The sequence below is a fragment of the Pogoniulus pusillus genome, chromosome 31 (genome assembly GCF_015220805.1).
Source record: "Pogoniulus pusillus isolate bPogPus1 chromosome 31, bPogPus1.pri, whole genome shotgun sequence".
In the NCBI taxonomy this organism is placed as follows: domain Eukaryota; kingdom Metazoa; phylum Chordata; class Aves; order Piciformes; family Lybiidae; genus Pogoniulus; species Pogoniulus pusillus.
Genome location: NC_087294.1, coordinates 8,645,612 through 8,661,754, shown reverse-complemented (window position 1 = coordinate 8,661,754; position 16,143 = coordinate 8,645,612). Strand labels below are relative to the sequence as shown.

At 42.0% G+C, this 16,143-nt stretch overlaps 1 protein-coding gene across 3 annotated transcripts in view; it reads right to left on the bottom strand.

The window, feature by feature from the left end:
- Nucleotides 1–16,143, bottom strand: part of MAP3K5 (mitogen-activated protein kinase kinase kinase 5) — a 126,263-nt gene that overhangs the window by 45,868 nt on the left and 64,252 nt on the right. For all 3 annotated transcript variants that reach the window (XM_064169113.1, XM_064169115.1, XM_064169114.1), the window contains 3 exons: nucleotides 9,210–9,369; nucleotides 6,910–7,063; nucleotides 4,305–4,412 (listed from right to left, as the gene is read on the bottom strand). In XM_064169113.1, the coding sequence (XP_064025183.1) occupies nucleotides 4,305–4,412; nucleotides 6,910–7,063; nucleotides 9,210–9,369 (422 nt within the window). The remainder of the gene's footprint in view (nucleotides 1–4,304; nucleotides 4,413–6,909; nucleotides 7,064–9,209; nucleotides 9,370–16,143) is intronic.

Genomic DNA, 16,143 nt, shown 5'->3' with positions numbered 1-16,143 from the left:
CTGTTAAAATTAGAGGGCTGCAAGGCAAAGGTAATGTGCATTCCACAAAATAATATACTGATTTGATCAGGTTAAACTTGATATTATGAAAGGCATAAATGCTAAGATATGCTACTAAAAAAAGTAAGCCACAGCAGAGGCTGTATTATTTATCCTGGCACTGGCTGTCGTACGCCTATTTATCACGGAATTGCTGGCTGCAGGCTCCACCGAGTCCCAGTTTGGATTTGAAATGGAAATTCAGTTTCTTTGTGCATGAAAGCAAGTTCGTGCACTCTGTAGCTCACAATTCCTACTCTCAGAGCACTGACTGCAACTTTGAAAATCAGCAGAATCAGAATTTGAGCCAAATTAAACTGAAATCTGAAGCGTGAGCTAGTAAAGCTCTGACAGACCTACGGCAGGTAGACTGAAATTGGGTAGCTGAAGTTTGCAAACTCAGCTGCCTAACCCACCCTAGCAGTAGGGATAGGTGGCCTTTGCTTCTTAACCAGTCCCTAAAATGCATGTTTTCAGTCTAGTAAGGATCAAAGAGCCTTTCTGACAGATAAATGTATCCATTTCCTTCACAAAATCTCTTATCAAAAAGCAAATACTGTTCAACTTCTGTTCAACTGAAAAGGAACCTAGTGGTTCCAAATTCTTCTAGACCCTTTTCTCTCTGTAAGACTTCTGATGGATCCTAATGATCCTGACAAACTTGCAGCTGCAGACTCTAATTGTACAGCTGAAGGGGCAACTACCAAATTTCCCACGGCATTCTTTTGCTTGGCATTATGGCTCACAAGGAAAGGATGCCTGAAATGAGCATCAATCAGATCCCAAGCTACTGAATAAGCTCACCACAATAAGTATTCTGGCCAGGGCAAAACTAGTAGCTGGACATGAACAAACAGTGCAAGCTTGCAGCCCAGGGGGCAAATCAAATCCTGGGCTGCATCGCAAGATGCATTACCAGCAGATCCAGAGAGGTGATTCCACCACTTGGCTCTGCTCTGATGAGACTACAACTACCTGAGGGGAGGCTGCAGCCAGGTGGGAGTCAGTTCCTTCTCCCAGGCAACCAGCAACAGAACAAAGGGACACACTCTCAAGTTGTGCTGGGGAAGGTCTAGGCTGGATGTTAGGAGGAAGTTCTTCATAGAGAGAGTGATTGCCATTGGAATGGGCTGCCCAGGGAGGTGGTGGAGTTGCCGTCCTGGAAGGTGTTCAAGAAAAGCCTGGATGAGGCACTTAGTGCCATGGTCTGGTTGACTGGACAGAGCTGGGTGATAGGTTGGACTGGCTGATCTTGGAGGTCTCTTCCAACCTGGTTGATTCTATGACTTCACCTGCAGTACTGTGTCCAGGTCTAGAGCCCTCAATATAGGAAGGACATGGACCTGATGGAGTGGGTTCAGAGAAGGGCCACAAAAATGACAGAATCATAGAATGGTTTAGGTTGGAGGAACCTCAAGGATCATGCAGTTCCAACCCCCCACCATAAGCAGAGACACCTCCCACTAGAAGAGATTGCTCAAGGTCTCATCCAACCTGGCCTTGAACACCTCCAGGGAAGGAGCATCCACAACCTCCCTGGGCAGCCTGTTCCGGTGTCTCAACACCCTCACTGTAAATGGCAATGAGAGACCATGTATGGCCGTAGCACACCAAGCCTACTTGTTTTGCCTTAAATAAACTAAAATAAATGCCAAAACAACAAGAGATGTTAGGGTTTTCCTTAAAAATATTGTGAAGTGGACCCCAGTGAGAGAAAGGAATCATTGAACATAAACACTTTGTGGCAAAAGAACAAATGACTATGAAATAGCAACAGACAAATGCATACTGAAAGCCAGAAGACTTAAAAGAGTCTTCTACTCAGCAGCAGCATTCAACTCTAGGCTCTTCCAGGGCTGCAATAGCATTCTCAAACTACTTTCCAGCACAAATAGTCACCTGTGAAACCTGCACCAGTATTCAAACATCGTATGCTAAGAGTTTCTGCAAGAGGTATGGATAAGGCCTTAAGCAGTTGAGTCTAGTTCCCTGCCCAAGGTGGGGATGTTGGAGTAGATGATCTCTAAGGTCCCTTCCAACCTACAACTCTATGATGATTCAATAGCCCAGAAAATTCCTTCTAGTCATATGTTTTTTCTTATGCTACTCATAAGCCACATAAGAGAATGAAGAGTACTGTTTGGAGGTGAATTTCATACAAATGCAAAAAAGTCTAGCCTAAAAGAAAAAAAAAACCATAATCAAAACACAAACCCCATGGATGTCCAAGCAGTTTCTGGGGAGACTAAACTGAGTACAAAAAGAGTGGTACTGACAAATTGTGATTTACTGCATGGTAAATTTTGGGTTTGTGCAAGGAACTTTTTTATAGTATTCTCAGAGGCTCAGGCTACTTGGAAAAACATCAGTCAGAATAAACCACTAAAGCAGAAATTCACTGGGCTAGACTAAGGTTTCAGTTTGTGTTCTAGGTAGGCTACTTCAGCCACTGTCCACTGACATCTCGTGAACTCAGAACAAATTCTAAACAGATCACCCTCATATACTCTACATGCAAAAATGCTTCTCCTTTCAGGAACTAGAAGTACAAAAGCTGACAGATGGATTACCCAAACAGCAGATCTTCACTGTCCTGTCCTGCAGGGAAATAAAATGCTTCCAGAGGAGACTTAACTGCTAGTTCTTACAGATCATACTGTCCAGCACAAATCGAGACGTTCACTGCAGTGCCTCCAGCTGACTTGACTTCAACTCACTCTTCACATACTCTCCTCATTTCTGTGCTCCTGTTCTTCTCTGAGGTTCTACGACATCCTCCCTGTCTTCACTTTATCAAGATTTTGCTTCCTAAGCATCCCAGAATGCAATAATCATTGTAGGTTTTCCTCTCCCCTTGCAGGTCCAGATTTTTTAGGTGCCTTTCTAAATACATTTGGCTACCTCACATCTTGACTTAAGGACTTCCCAGCATTTTCCAGACCTTTGGAGCACCTGTCTATCTATCCATCCTTCCACAAGACAGTTCTTTGGCTTTTGATTGATTCTGTTTTAAGACACTACCCTCTATTAATTTCATAGTAAAGGATCTATGTACCACAGCTGACAAGGAAGACTGCAAGTACAGGAAGAAGACAGTTCTGTTTGTAAATGCAATTTTATGCTACCTCATTTGTAGGATACTCTGTTGCAAATCACTCAGATCTTAAGCAACAGACTTGTATATTATACACTGGTTTAAAACAACCTGAAAGGTGAAGCAAGTTAGTTTTAGAAATTAGAGATAAAAGATCTATTGAACAACAAGACAAACATAAGGGAAAAATTATGAATCACAGAATGTCAGATGTTAGAAGGGACCTCCAGAGATCCTTAAGTCCAACTATCCCAGCCAAAAGCAGGATTACCTTGGGTAGTCCACACAGGAATGCATCCAGGCAGGTTTGGAAAGTCTCCAGAGAAGGAGACTCCACAATCTCTCTGGACAGCCTGTTCAAGTGCTCTGTTACCCTCTCTGGAAAGTTTCTCCTTATGTTGAGGTGAAACCTTCTGTATTCAAGTTTGTAGCTGTTGCTCCTTGTTTTTTTATGGTGTACCATCAAAAAGAGATTGGCCCCATCCATTTGACACCCACCTCTCACATATTTATAGACACTGATCAGATCTCTCTCCATCTTCTCCAAACTGAACAGCCCAGGTCTCCTAGTTTCTCTTCATAGGGGAGATGCTCAAGTCTCCAAATCATTCTCATGGTTCTCTGCTGGACTGTCTCCAGCAGGTCCCTGTCTGTCTGGGCAACCCAAAACTGGACACAGTACTCCCAGGTGTGTCCTCACCAGGGCAGAGCAGAGTGGCAGAAGAAACTCCCTAGACCTGGACACACTTTTTTTGATGCCCTTCAGGATACCATTTGCCTTCTTGAGCACAAGCTCACATTGCTGTCCCATGGAAAACTTGCTGTCCACCAGGGCTCCAAGGTCTTTCTCCACAGAGCTGCTATCCAACACGGCAACCCCTGTCTTCTATTATTCCTCCTCATGTTCAGAACCCTGCACTTCTCCTTACTGAACTTCATGAGGTTTGCCTTCACCCAGCTCTCCAGCCTGTCCAGATCTCATGTTATATTGAAAAAAAACCAAACAAAACAGATGCATGGCAGCTTACAACCACAGCATCCCCCTGTGTGTACTAAATAACTTTTCTTCTTTGCAGAATCCATCATTAGATGCAACTGTTTGCATATTATACACCTTAAGTACCACAGAGAACTTAAATTTGAAAGTAAGTACAAGAAGATGATGGCATACCTTGTCATCAGGTAGGACATGCCAGATAGATACAGTCTTCTCCTCAGCTTCACTGTTGATGGAGAGATATGAGGGTTGATAGATTTTTGTTGGTTCTAATATTAAAACCTTGCAGGAAGAAAAATGTAAGAGTTAGTACAAAACACACAGGAGTTCACAAAGTTACAACTATTTCTGTAGCCATACCACAGCTGAAAAGGCAAGGAGAAAGAGAATGAAGGGTAACATCAGAGGTACTGGGCTAGTTTAGTAGGCTGACATTTATAAGATAGGTCTATATTAAAGATGTTTATCTCCTCCCTTTCTTCTGCCCTTCCCTCTCCCATAAAAGCTCAAAGCAAACACTATCTTCAAAGTATCCAAGCTACAGAATTTCTCACTTGAAATTCTTTGGAGTTCAAATAGCAGCCTTAGGAAATAATGATGAGCTGGGGCAATGTGGTCTGCACCTACTAAAAAAAATCACAATACATAAACACCCAAGCAGAAAGTCTTGGAAGAAGCCATGGCTTAGAGTCAAATCTAAGCCACATCATCTCCCACAGTGAGCACACAGACACACTGGAGGAAGTAGAAAGCTACATCTGCAAAAGTGCCACAGCATTTATGACCAATGTGTCACTTGGCATCTTCAGACACTTAGACTTTCTACAAGCTGATTTAGCCTATCTCTCTAATTGGGGTCTTTAGCCTATAACAAGTTAGCCACATGCTGTGTCATTTCCTTCCTTGAAGTTTGAAAATAGATCACAGAATCACAGAACCTTACACTTTGGAAGAGACCTCCAGAGATCATCAAGTTCAATCCCCCCACCAAAGCATGATACTCTAGGGCAGTCTGCACAGGAATGCATCCAGGCAGAGCTTGAAAGGCTCCAGAGAAGGAGACTCCATAACCCCTCTGGGCAGCCTGTTCCAGCACTCTGTCATCCCCACTGTAAAGAAGCTTCTCCTCCTGTTGAGGTGAAACCTTCTGTGTTCCAGTTTCCATCCATTATTCCCTGTAATTTTACTGTGCACCACCGAAAAAAAGATTGGCCCCATCCACTTGACACCAACCCCTCAGATATCTACAGACATTGATCAGATTCCTGATCAGACTCCTCCAGATAAACAGCCCCAGGTCTCTCTCTCAGTCTCTCTCTTTGTAAGGGAGATGCTGAAGTCCCCTAATCATCCCTGTGGCTCTCTGCTGGACTCTTCCCAGCAGGTCCCTGTCTCTCTTGAACTGGGGAGCCCAGCATCACGACACTGATACTTCCAGGTAAGAGAGTAACTGACAGTTAAGCTAGTAATGATGGATAACAAAGTTCTTAATTTCAAGCTCCAAGAACAATGCACAATAAGGAGTTCTGAAAAAAATATATATTGGGATAAATTATTTGCAAGAATCTGAGAGAAGGTAAGGAAAAGAAAGTCACTTTGTTGACTTGCTTAATGGTGTGGTTTCACTTCTGAATGGGCACAAACAACTTTTGTACTATATGAGACTGTTTATGTCTGCCTGCAACATCAGAATAGTTTCTTATGCCACACAATTGAACTGTGTGGTCACTGGGCTCATCTTTTGACTCATGCTATTGCCATAATCAGTTTCAGTTTGTTCCTATTAATAAAAACCCAAACCATTCGACTTGGGCAGTTTTATGGGCCAGAGCTTCTTTTAATCATCCAAGTGCACCATTTCATCATCAAGAAACTAAAAAAACCCACAGCCTTGTCTTTTACCAGAGGACTGAAAAAAAAAAATCTTACTAGCATCCCTGCAAAACTTTACATCCATTCTCCTCAGAGAAGGAGAATCAGACTCCCTGGAGAGTCTCATGCTGGTTCTGCTTTATCACCTCAGGCTACTGCTGTTCAACACTATTATCTTCCTTATGCTTTATTATCCCATCTATATGCAGAAGGCAAAAGAACTGTACAATACTGTGAGTATCTGGGAGGCAACAGTAACTGCTGTTAAAAAGCTGTATTTGCTATTGCTTGACTGAAAAAGGAACACCCTAGACATTATTTCCCAGATGTATATGGTTAATATGTATAGGAACAAAGATTTCAGGACTCTGTACAATACCAGGGTGTCTAAAAAATTTTTTTCAGCAAAATGTTGCTGAAAGAATTCAGAAGAGTACATTGGTACACACACTCATAATGCAATGCTGTTCAGATATATGGTCTAGTAGCTGGAAGAACAGATTCCCAACTGCTTGGGCTGACTTTAAACCGGATTAAGTGGTAGCATGTTATGGAGAGTCTGCTGAGCTAGAAAGAGACTGAAATTAAAGAGTTTTTTCTTCAAAGCATGATATAATTACTGTAGTATCACCTAGAATGTACTGCAAAGCTTTGCTTCAGAAGCATATCCATTTCCAGAAAACACCAAACAGCAAAATTCCACCTTGCCTTTTCTCCCTCGTTACTTTCAGGTGGAACACACCGTGCAATCCTTTTGCAGCTACTAGCAGTCAATTTGAGCCAATCTAAGGTCCAGATGAAGTATGTTTGGCCTGCATAAGTAGTTAATTGTCTGGTTTGTGTCCATTTCCTTCGTGCCACAACTTCTTTTAAAAGCCCAGCAGCCAACAATAAACCCACCACTTACTGGAAATCGAACTACAGACACATCTGTCTTTGTGGCTTCTACAAGGAAGTCCATCCAGAAGTCCACGAGTTCCTGTTTGGCTGTATGTTGCTCTGTAGTCAGTTTCTTGAAATGCTGATGTATCAAAATAGTCTCTACAATAGACTTCAGGTACCTGTGATCATTCAAGCATATGGACTTAGCACATTTAAGGTGATTAAAGGTAGAGGCGTTACCATTTACAGACTGCAACTGAAACACTGCAACACCAAGGCAGTCAATATGATGTTGCCTCTCTAGGACTGCTGTAAATCACAGCAATTCCCACTTAGATACAGCTGCTATATGAGTAATCTGGAATCTAAATGAGTGCTGGGATGCTCCTTCCTCTTTCAATTCCTGACCCCATATAGTGGAGTATCCTAAACAATGAAAGCTTCAAGCAACAGCTAAATTCTTCACCTATGGACCAAGCTGAGCCCACCTCAAACTTGTTTCAGTAATGACCAGCACCAAGCGAGAAATTCACCAGTTTAAGTTGTTACCTTGTTCTGTCTTTTGTATTGCTTAACACAGAGTTCCAAAACGTGACACTTCTGGAACTGATTATCCTCTAAATACGACAAGAGCTATGCTAAGCAGCCTTTTGGCACTGATAAGAAAGCACAACAGCAGCGCTGAATGTTTCCCCTAAACACAGCTCATGCCTTTCTCTGCTGTTCAAATTTCTGGGGCTGATTTATGGAGCTCCTCATAACATTTTTGCAGAAATGCCAAGAGAAAGCCAAGTTGTAAACATCATCTCACACAATTTTTATGACTACCACAGCAAATGAGATCTACATGCTTACAGTGGATTTATCCCAGCTATTACCTTATCACAATTAAACTGCTCATGCAAAATTTGTTTCCAGGCTTATAAGGAGAAGGTATAATGTAAACTCAAGAGGGCCTTTAGTTGTGCACTTTCAAATCATCCTTCTTAAAGCATGGGAATATCTGGCTTAAAAACTCCCCTTTGCCCCAGCTGGGCCCTGATGAACAGCAGGAAACAGACTAAGAAGGAATTGCTCACAGAAGAAATCCTCCCTGAAGCACAAATGAGTGTGCTGTATTTTCAGAGTTTAATCTACAGACCTAAACCCCACAGGCACTGGTACATAAAATCCTGACAATCAGGCATTCATAAACTCCAGAAAACTCTGAACAGAGACTTCCAGACAGTGCCATCCAGCTTCTCAGCAAAACATGCACTTATTAAAAATAGAAAATCACAAAGATAAATACCCTGTGAACAGAATATTTGGTCAGAAATTTGAGAGTTCTTAATTTTGACAGTTTCCCATCTTATGGAAATACCAAACTTCTACATTGACCTATTTTAGCACACATATATACATCCCTGGAAGTGTTCAAAGCTAGGCTGGATGAAGCTTTGAGCAATCTCATCTAAGTAGAAGATGTTCCCTGCCCACGGCAAGGGATCAGAACTAGGTGATCTTTATAGAATAGTCTGGGTTGGAAAGGGGCCTTAATTTCTCTCTGAGCAGCTTCTGGAGACACTTTCTAGCCTTTATAAAAAAGTCAAAAATACACAGGCTGCAACATATGCACTCTTTCAATTGTCAGTGACAACTTGTTTCATCAGAAAGGAGTCTTGGTTCTCCCCAGCTAACAGGAGCCCAGACCTTAATTAGTGGCTGGTCCTTAATTGCTTCCTTTCAGAGCACATCTCTCTTGGCCTTTGCATAACAGCTATTGAGTCCACAGGGTCATTTTTAGCTCTAGATTGCTAACCCTTTTGTTAACTCAGCCTCAATCTGCATTCTTCTCAATCATGAGATGCAGCTTGGCCCCATACAGCACATTCACATCCCAGTCACTAAAATGACTGGTATGTGCAATAACCACCACAGTATTCCAAGGTATATCCATGCTTCTCAATCCAAGCTGTTTGCATCCCCAGAACTCATAGGCACTTATGACTAAAACTGTAAGCCAATACCACTTCTCTTCAGCAATGTAATCACTGGAGCATGGTGCTTACAAGTAACTCCTCCCTCACCCTCAGAAAAGCCTAGAGCCAAAGGTGGATTTGCCTTTCCCAAACATCAAATTGAAGATCCATGTTAGGCTTGTCCCTGAGTAAGAACAAGCTCCTTGTCTGGATAAAAGTGCAGTAAAACAATACACAGACAGCAATATCTGTTTAAAAAAAAAACAAACCAACCTCCTGTCAACTAAATATGATACTGAATGTGAAAGCTGAAGACTCTCACATTTCAACACAGTCATGTACATGATCTTGTTTTTCAACTTACCATGCTGGTGCCTTCAGCTTAAACAGCTTTTCTGAAGCCTGGATCACTCTCATGTGGTCATTAGCCAACATACTGGCCCCCAAGAAAGATCCCACTTCCCAATAGCTCTGAAGTTTCTCCAAGCTCCCCCTTTTACCAAGCAGGCTGCTGATCTTCACTCCTATAGTAAAAACAAACATACAAACCCAAAATAACCCAAATCACACAAATGTATTCATACAGTTAAAAAAACACCCAAACATTTTGCTGATTTGAAACCTATTAATTGCTTAAATTACTGTAGCCTCTCTATTTCAATGAAGCAAAATGGAAATCATACTTACCAGTTAATGTTATGTGCCTTCCAAACACCCTAAGCTGCAGCAGATTTATTTCCCCCTCCCCATCTTCCTAAAGTTCCTTTCTTGAGAAGACTTTAAGACATCACTGTCAGGACAAGGCCATAGTCAGATTACCTATGTTCTTGCATGGACCTCATCTGTAAAGGTAAATTGGGGCCTTAGGCTGCACAACATAGCTGGTAAAAACTTAACAGATGCTGAACAAGGCACCTATTATGTTTTTTTCTGCTTTGTTTTTTTTTTTTTTTTTTTTAAACTTAAGAGCCCCAAGCCCCAAACTTACCTTTATAGACAAGGCCCCATGCAGAAGGTACAGATGATCCACTGGGCTTCTTCCAGCAGTGATGTTCTTTTAATTGCCGCAAAGTCCTACCCCAATGAAAGACATCTATTAATATTCCAAAGTCCCTCAGCAACTCAAGACCATGGAGAGCCTCAGGTTTTATGTTGACTTGCTAAGTTTCCTGAGAACAAGAAGATTCCTGTGGCCTTCAAGATGATTTTTAGTTCATATTGGCTTCTATGTATTTATAGGTTAAATGAAAGATGCTACACTACACGCAGCTACAAACCAGTCCTCCTCACCACTGTAGTCTTTGACTCACTGTCCTCATGCTACTCCACCATGTCAGTTTCCCTCCCACATCACCTTCCGTTGTCTTTGGCATTAAAGCTGAGTACTGACAAGAAATTTCAGTGCAACTGTTGATCTTTATTTTTTCCCTTCAGCAGCTAGCAGACAAAACTTCACGCTGGAAGCAGCCACAAATCTTATCTAAAAGGCTATCATTACATTAGCTACTTTTCAGCCCACAAAATACATCTTGTCTTCTCACATTGTTCACATCTTTGTTATAAGCATCAGATAATAAATGCTTCCCAAGTGTGAAACTGCATCCAAGTGGTCTACAGCCTATTTCAGATCTGTATTTCACACTCTGTGCTCTCTTGCTAAGAAGATATTGTCAATCTTGAGTAACATACAGGACAAAGTAATGCTTAAATCAGACTAAAATTATTTGTTCACTTCTTGGGAAAGAATTTTGTTTATTTATTCCTGAAGACAAAAATACACAGTAGACTACAAAATACCTTAGCTCTGCCACCATATATCACCTCCACTAACGCCACAACATACAGCAGTAACCATCTCTCTGCATAGCAGCTCTGCAAGGCTTTAAGCCAGGGTGCTATATATATGCACATCGTCAAGAGACTGCTTGAGGATGTACACCTACACTTGTCAGTGTAGGACAGGAAGGGGGAATTTGTGCTAAATGTTTTCAACTTCATTTGGGTTCCAGAAACCAAAACCTACAGGCTTCCTACACAACAAAGTAAACAGAACAATAAAGTAATCTCACTCAGGACCCTAGAGTAACACTACTCAGCAAGATCCTCAGTGGTTGAAGTGTCTGAAACATTTGTATGCATGTGAACAACAACAGACAAAGGCAGATTTCTACTACCTTCCACAGGTTTTGGATGTGACCTTATCACAAGGAAAGTAAGGATCTGGTATCACAGGGACACACGGATCATTCTAGCTGGGAGGAATGGGTAAAGGAGCAGTGTAGCTGTGTGGAGGGCTGAACACTGAGCTATAGCACTCACAAGTTGCAGTGATAGCGAACAAGCCATTACAAGCTATTTGTCACAGCAAGCAGCAGCACTGGTCTCTGGCTTACATGACACATATTATGCCATCCTTCATTACACCTGCACCAATACATCCATCAGAATCCCCCAGTGCTGCATGCAGGAGAATGGATTCAAAGCAGGGTATAAATGGATACGTGGGTTTGATGAGAAGTACAACTGGGATTACTGGCATGGCAGGGAGAAGTGTTTGTTAGGAGAGTAAGACCAGCAGCAGCAAGGATTTGGCATCCCAGCTCATGGAATAAGAAGGTAGTGGGAGAAAGGACAGATGTGTGGCAGAGATTATACCTGAGGACACCAAGTTTAGGAATCATTACTGTCACATATCCTAGGTGAACTACCTGAGGACACCAAGTTTAGGAATCATTACTGTCACATATCCTAGGTGAACTACCTGAGGACACCAAGTTTAGGAATCATTACTCTTACATATCCTAGGTGAACCACCTGAGGACACCAAGTTTAGGAATCATTACTCTTACATATCCTAGGTGAACCACCTGAGGACACCAAGTTTAGGAATCATTACTGTCACATATCCTAGGTGAACTACCTGAGGACACCAAGTTTAGGAATCATTATTCTTACATATCCTAGGTGAACCACCTGAGGACACCAAGTTTAGGAATCATTACTGTCACATATCCTAGGTGAACTACCTGAGGACACCAAGTTTAGGAATCATTACTCTTACATATCCTAGGTGAACCACTTGAGGATACCAAGTTTAGGAATCATTACTCTTACACATCCTAGGTGATCATTACTCTTACATATCCTAGGTGAACTGAAAGTTTTACTCAAGTATCCTGTGAAGTGGATCCTGGGACCTTAGTAAAGACAACATCAGTCTTTCAAATTCTTCTGAGTAAGATGAGGTATTCAGTACTAAAACTCACTCAAGTTTGCTGACCCTCCTCTAAGTTCATCTTAAAAACTTACTTATCCTTGAAAAGCAAGTTGGAAAAACACAACTGCAATGTGGAGGCATTAGTGACAGGTTCAAATGACCATAACTCTAATTTAGAGGTGGAGGTTTTTTGTGCTTTGTTTTGTTTTCCAGTGGGTTTGGTCTTTCTGAAGGAGTGGGGGGATCATAACTACTCTATGCCAAGTGAACATCTTCATGAATTTCACTCTGAGTTTGTGGTTTTCTTGTATAATTTCCTTAGCTTATTTTGATTTCACAATCTTGAAAAGGTTTTGGGTTTTTTGAAAGTATAAAGTAATAATTTGCAGTGTGTTAGAACAGAATAGAACAGAGTAGAATCAACCAGGTTGGAAGAGACCTCCAAGATCATGCAGTCCAACCTACCCCCCAGCCCTATCCAGTCAACTAGACCATGGTACTAAGTGTCTCATCCAGTCTTATCCAGTCTTTTCTTGAGCACTCCAGGCAAAGTCAGCACATTCCCTCCTTCCATGATAAACTTGGCATTCATGAAGGGAGGAGAAAGAGCAGCAGCTGAATTCCAGTATATTTTATACAAAATATTTTGTCTTAAGAATAAATAAGCAAAACCAGAGGAACCATCAATGCCAGAAAAAAGCATTGCTTTTATAACACCCAGAATATATCTACAGTTTGCAAAGAAAAGAAGATACAGTAAGTAGATATTGCCAGTTAAATATCACTACGGAGGCTTTATGAACAAACTGCTCTCCTTGCTCAAATATTGACAGAACAATTCATATTACAGCATTCTTCATGTGTTGTACAGTCAGCAGAGATCACTGCTGTCAGTGTAAAGCTCTGCATTTCTGTTCTGGTCTCTGCAGTTTTATACACTTAAGAAAGCAATACTATTCAGAAAGGCAAAGATTTTCATTAATACTTCAAATAATCATTTAGTTATGAGATATTATCTGACAAGTAGAGGTAGGAATATCCATAAGGAAAATGTTCTGATCTCTTGCAGACTGGTAACATTTCTGTTGGATTCTTAGTTTTACTAGAGTTATCAGAAAGTTGCCAATGGAATCAGATCTTCACCATGAGGGTGGTGAGACACTGGGACAGGTTGCCCAGGGAGGTGGTAGAAGTCTCATTCCTGGAGGTTTTTAAGGCCAAGGTGGATAGGGCTCTGAGCAACCTGATCTAGTGTAAGGTACAAGTTTACATGAGAGAAGAACACCAACAACTCCCCTAAAAAAAACCCATCACAACAGCAAAAACTCAACAAGACAACCTTCTGCCAATGAGCTACCAGATATTTCCTCACCAAATCAAAGTCGTGAGTCATAGACAGAACCTTAGAGTAATAAGGAAGCTTCATTCATGTAAAATTCTTCACACATTAGGGAAATTCACAGGAGGATGATACCAAATATCTAATCATAGAATCATAGAATCAACCAGGTTGGAAGAGACCTCCAAGATCATCCAGTCCAACCTAGCACCCAGCCCTACCCAGTCAACTAGACCATGGCACTAAGTGCCTCATCCAGGCTTTGCTTCAACTTCTTCAGGGATGGTGACTCCACCACCTCCCTGGGCAGCCCATTCCAATGGCAAATCACTCTCCAAGAGCTTCACTAGCTCCTGGCAGTTCAGATATCTAGAGCTGCTTCCCATCAGATGCAAACTACAGCATCCCTGCAACATAAGCACCAGTCAGACAGCTGACATTTCATCAATACAATTAATTTGCCCAAATCTAGTTGGCTGCAGTCTATATTCAGTTGAAAAGTTTCTTCAAGGTGGAAGGATTCAAATTAAACAACACAATAAACAAAGCCCAGGTTCACTTAACTGTTAGCTCATTTAAAATTAGGTGAGCTGAGTGAATATTTGCTAATGTTAACACTGAAAACAAAACATATCTTTACCTCCTATGCTGGCACAAGAATTCAGATACCTGTGTGGGAGACCACAGAATCATAGGAGCATTCTGGTTGCAAAAGACTCTCAGGATCACCAAGCCCAAACAATATCCCTACTCTGCAGAGTTCACCGTAAACCATATCCCCAAGCACCACATCCTAAGGACTTTAAAACACATTCAGGGCTGGTAACTTAACCACCTTCCTGTGCAGCCTCTTCCAACGTCTAACCACTCTTGTCCTGAAAAAATGTTTCCTAATGTCCTGTCTACCCAGTCACAGCTTGAGGCCATTCCCTCTTGTTCTACTGCTATTTACCTGTGAGAAGAGACCAGCAGCAGCCTCAACCACAACGTCCTTTCAGGTAGCTGTAGACAGCAATGAGGTCTCTCATCATCCTCCTCTTTTTCAAACTAACCAGCCCCAGCTGCTTCAGTCACTCTTCATCAGATTTATCCCCCCAAGCCCTTCACCACTTCACTGCCCTCCTCTGCAGGCAACACAGCATCTCCACATCCCTCTTGTAATGAGATGCCTGAAACTTAAACACAGTACTTGAGGTGTGGCCTCAACAAAGCTGAGTACAAAGGGACAATCATGGACACAGCATTTCTAATACAAGCCAGGATGCCAGTGGCTTTCTTTGCCACCTGGGCACACTGCTTGCTCATACTGAGCTGCTTGTCACGTAGAACCCCTAGGTCCCTTTCTGCCAGGCAAATCTCCAGACACACTTTCCCAAGCCTGTAGCCTTTCCTGGGATCGTTGTGACTCAAGTGCAGGACCTGGTATTTGGGCCAGGTATTGAAAGTATTCTAACCAACCCAAAACGTCACCCACTCACAGAAGGCAAACACAGTAGTTGGAGCAACTTTAAGCAGCCAAATGCATCCACATAAGTACCTTCAGAGAACTTAAATTTCACTTCCACTATTTATATGAAAGTAAGCATCTCACTCAGACCTTCACACTCAAAAGAACTCTACTACAAAACTTCTTTCAGCTGTACAGTGCACATCTAACTCCTAACCTACAGCAGTGACTGACACATTTTGTGGAGTGAAAGATATTGTTTCTTTCTCATTTGACAACCTCCTCAGGAGACAGAAGGATTAAAAAATACATTACAGGACAGGATTATACAAAGGAACAGAGAAGAATGTATTACTACATATTACAACATTCAAGTGCTTCCTCCCATACCTTCCCTGATAGTATTACTGAGTGATCTTGACTTTGCACTCCCCTCAAACAGCCAAAAAAACCCAAACCACAAACAAAAGATTTTAATTCTTCCTTCTTAAAGAAGACTTTTTGTTTTATGATGAGGGTGAGTGAGATGTTGGACCAGGCCTCCCAGGGAAGTTATGAATGTTCCATTTGGAAGTGTTGAATGTCAGGGTGAGCAACCTGTGAGAGATGTACCTGGCCACAAGTCCAAGCAGAAGGCTTGGAGTAGATGAACTTCAAAGGGTTCCTTCCAACACAAACCACACTGTGATTCGATGAATACAAAGACTCAGAAAACTTCAAAGAAGGCAGCAGAAGAAAAATATTCTCATCTCAGTCCATCTCAAGCTCAAGTCAAGTGCATTTTCCCCACTCTTAGGATTGACTTTTTGCCTATATTCTTTACAGTTCTACAGGGAGGTTTGTTTTGTTGTCAAGAATGTGATCTGGAGCCGTATTAGCCATTCAGGCATTCTTGTTTCACACATGAATCAAATAGTCCATTTGGAGAGCAGTGAAGGGGAAAAGGACCTGGGGCTCCCAGTGGCTGGAAGGTTGACCATGAGCCAGCAACGTGCTCTGCTGGCCAAGAAGGCCAAGGCCATTCTGGGGTGTATTAGAATGGCCTAATTAGCTGTGGCTAGTAGATCGAGAAAGGTTCTCCTCCCTTCTACTCTGCCCTGATGAGGCTGCATCTGGAATATTGTGTCCAGTTCTGGGCCTCTCAGTTCAAGGAGAACCTCAGAGAACTGCTTGAAAGAGCCCAGTGTAGAGCCTCAAAAATGACTCAGGAAGTGGAACACCTTCCTTAGAAGGAGAGACTGAGGGAGTCGGAGCTCTTTAGTTTGGGGAGGAGGAGACCAAGGGGTGACCTCATT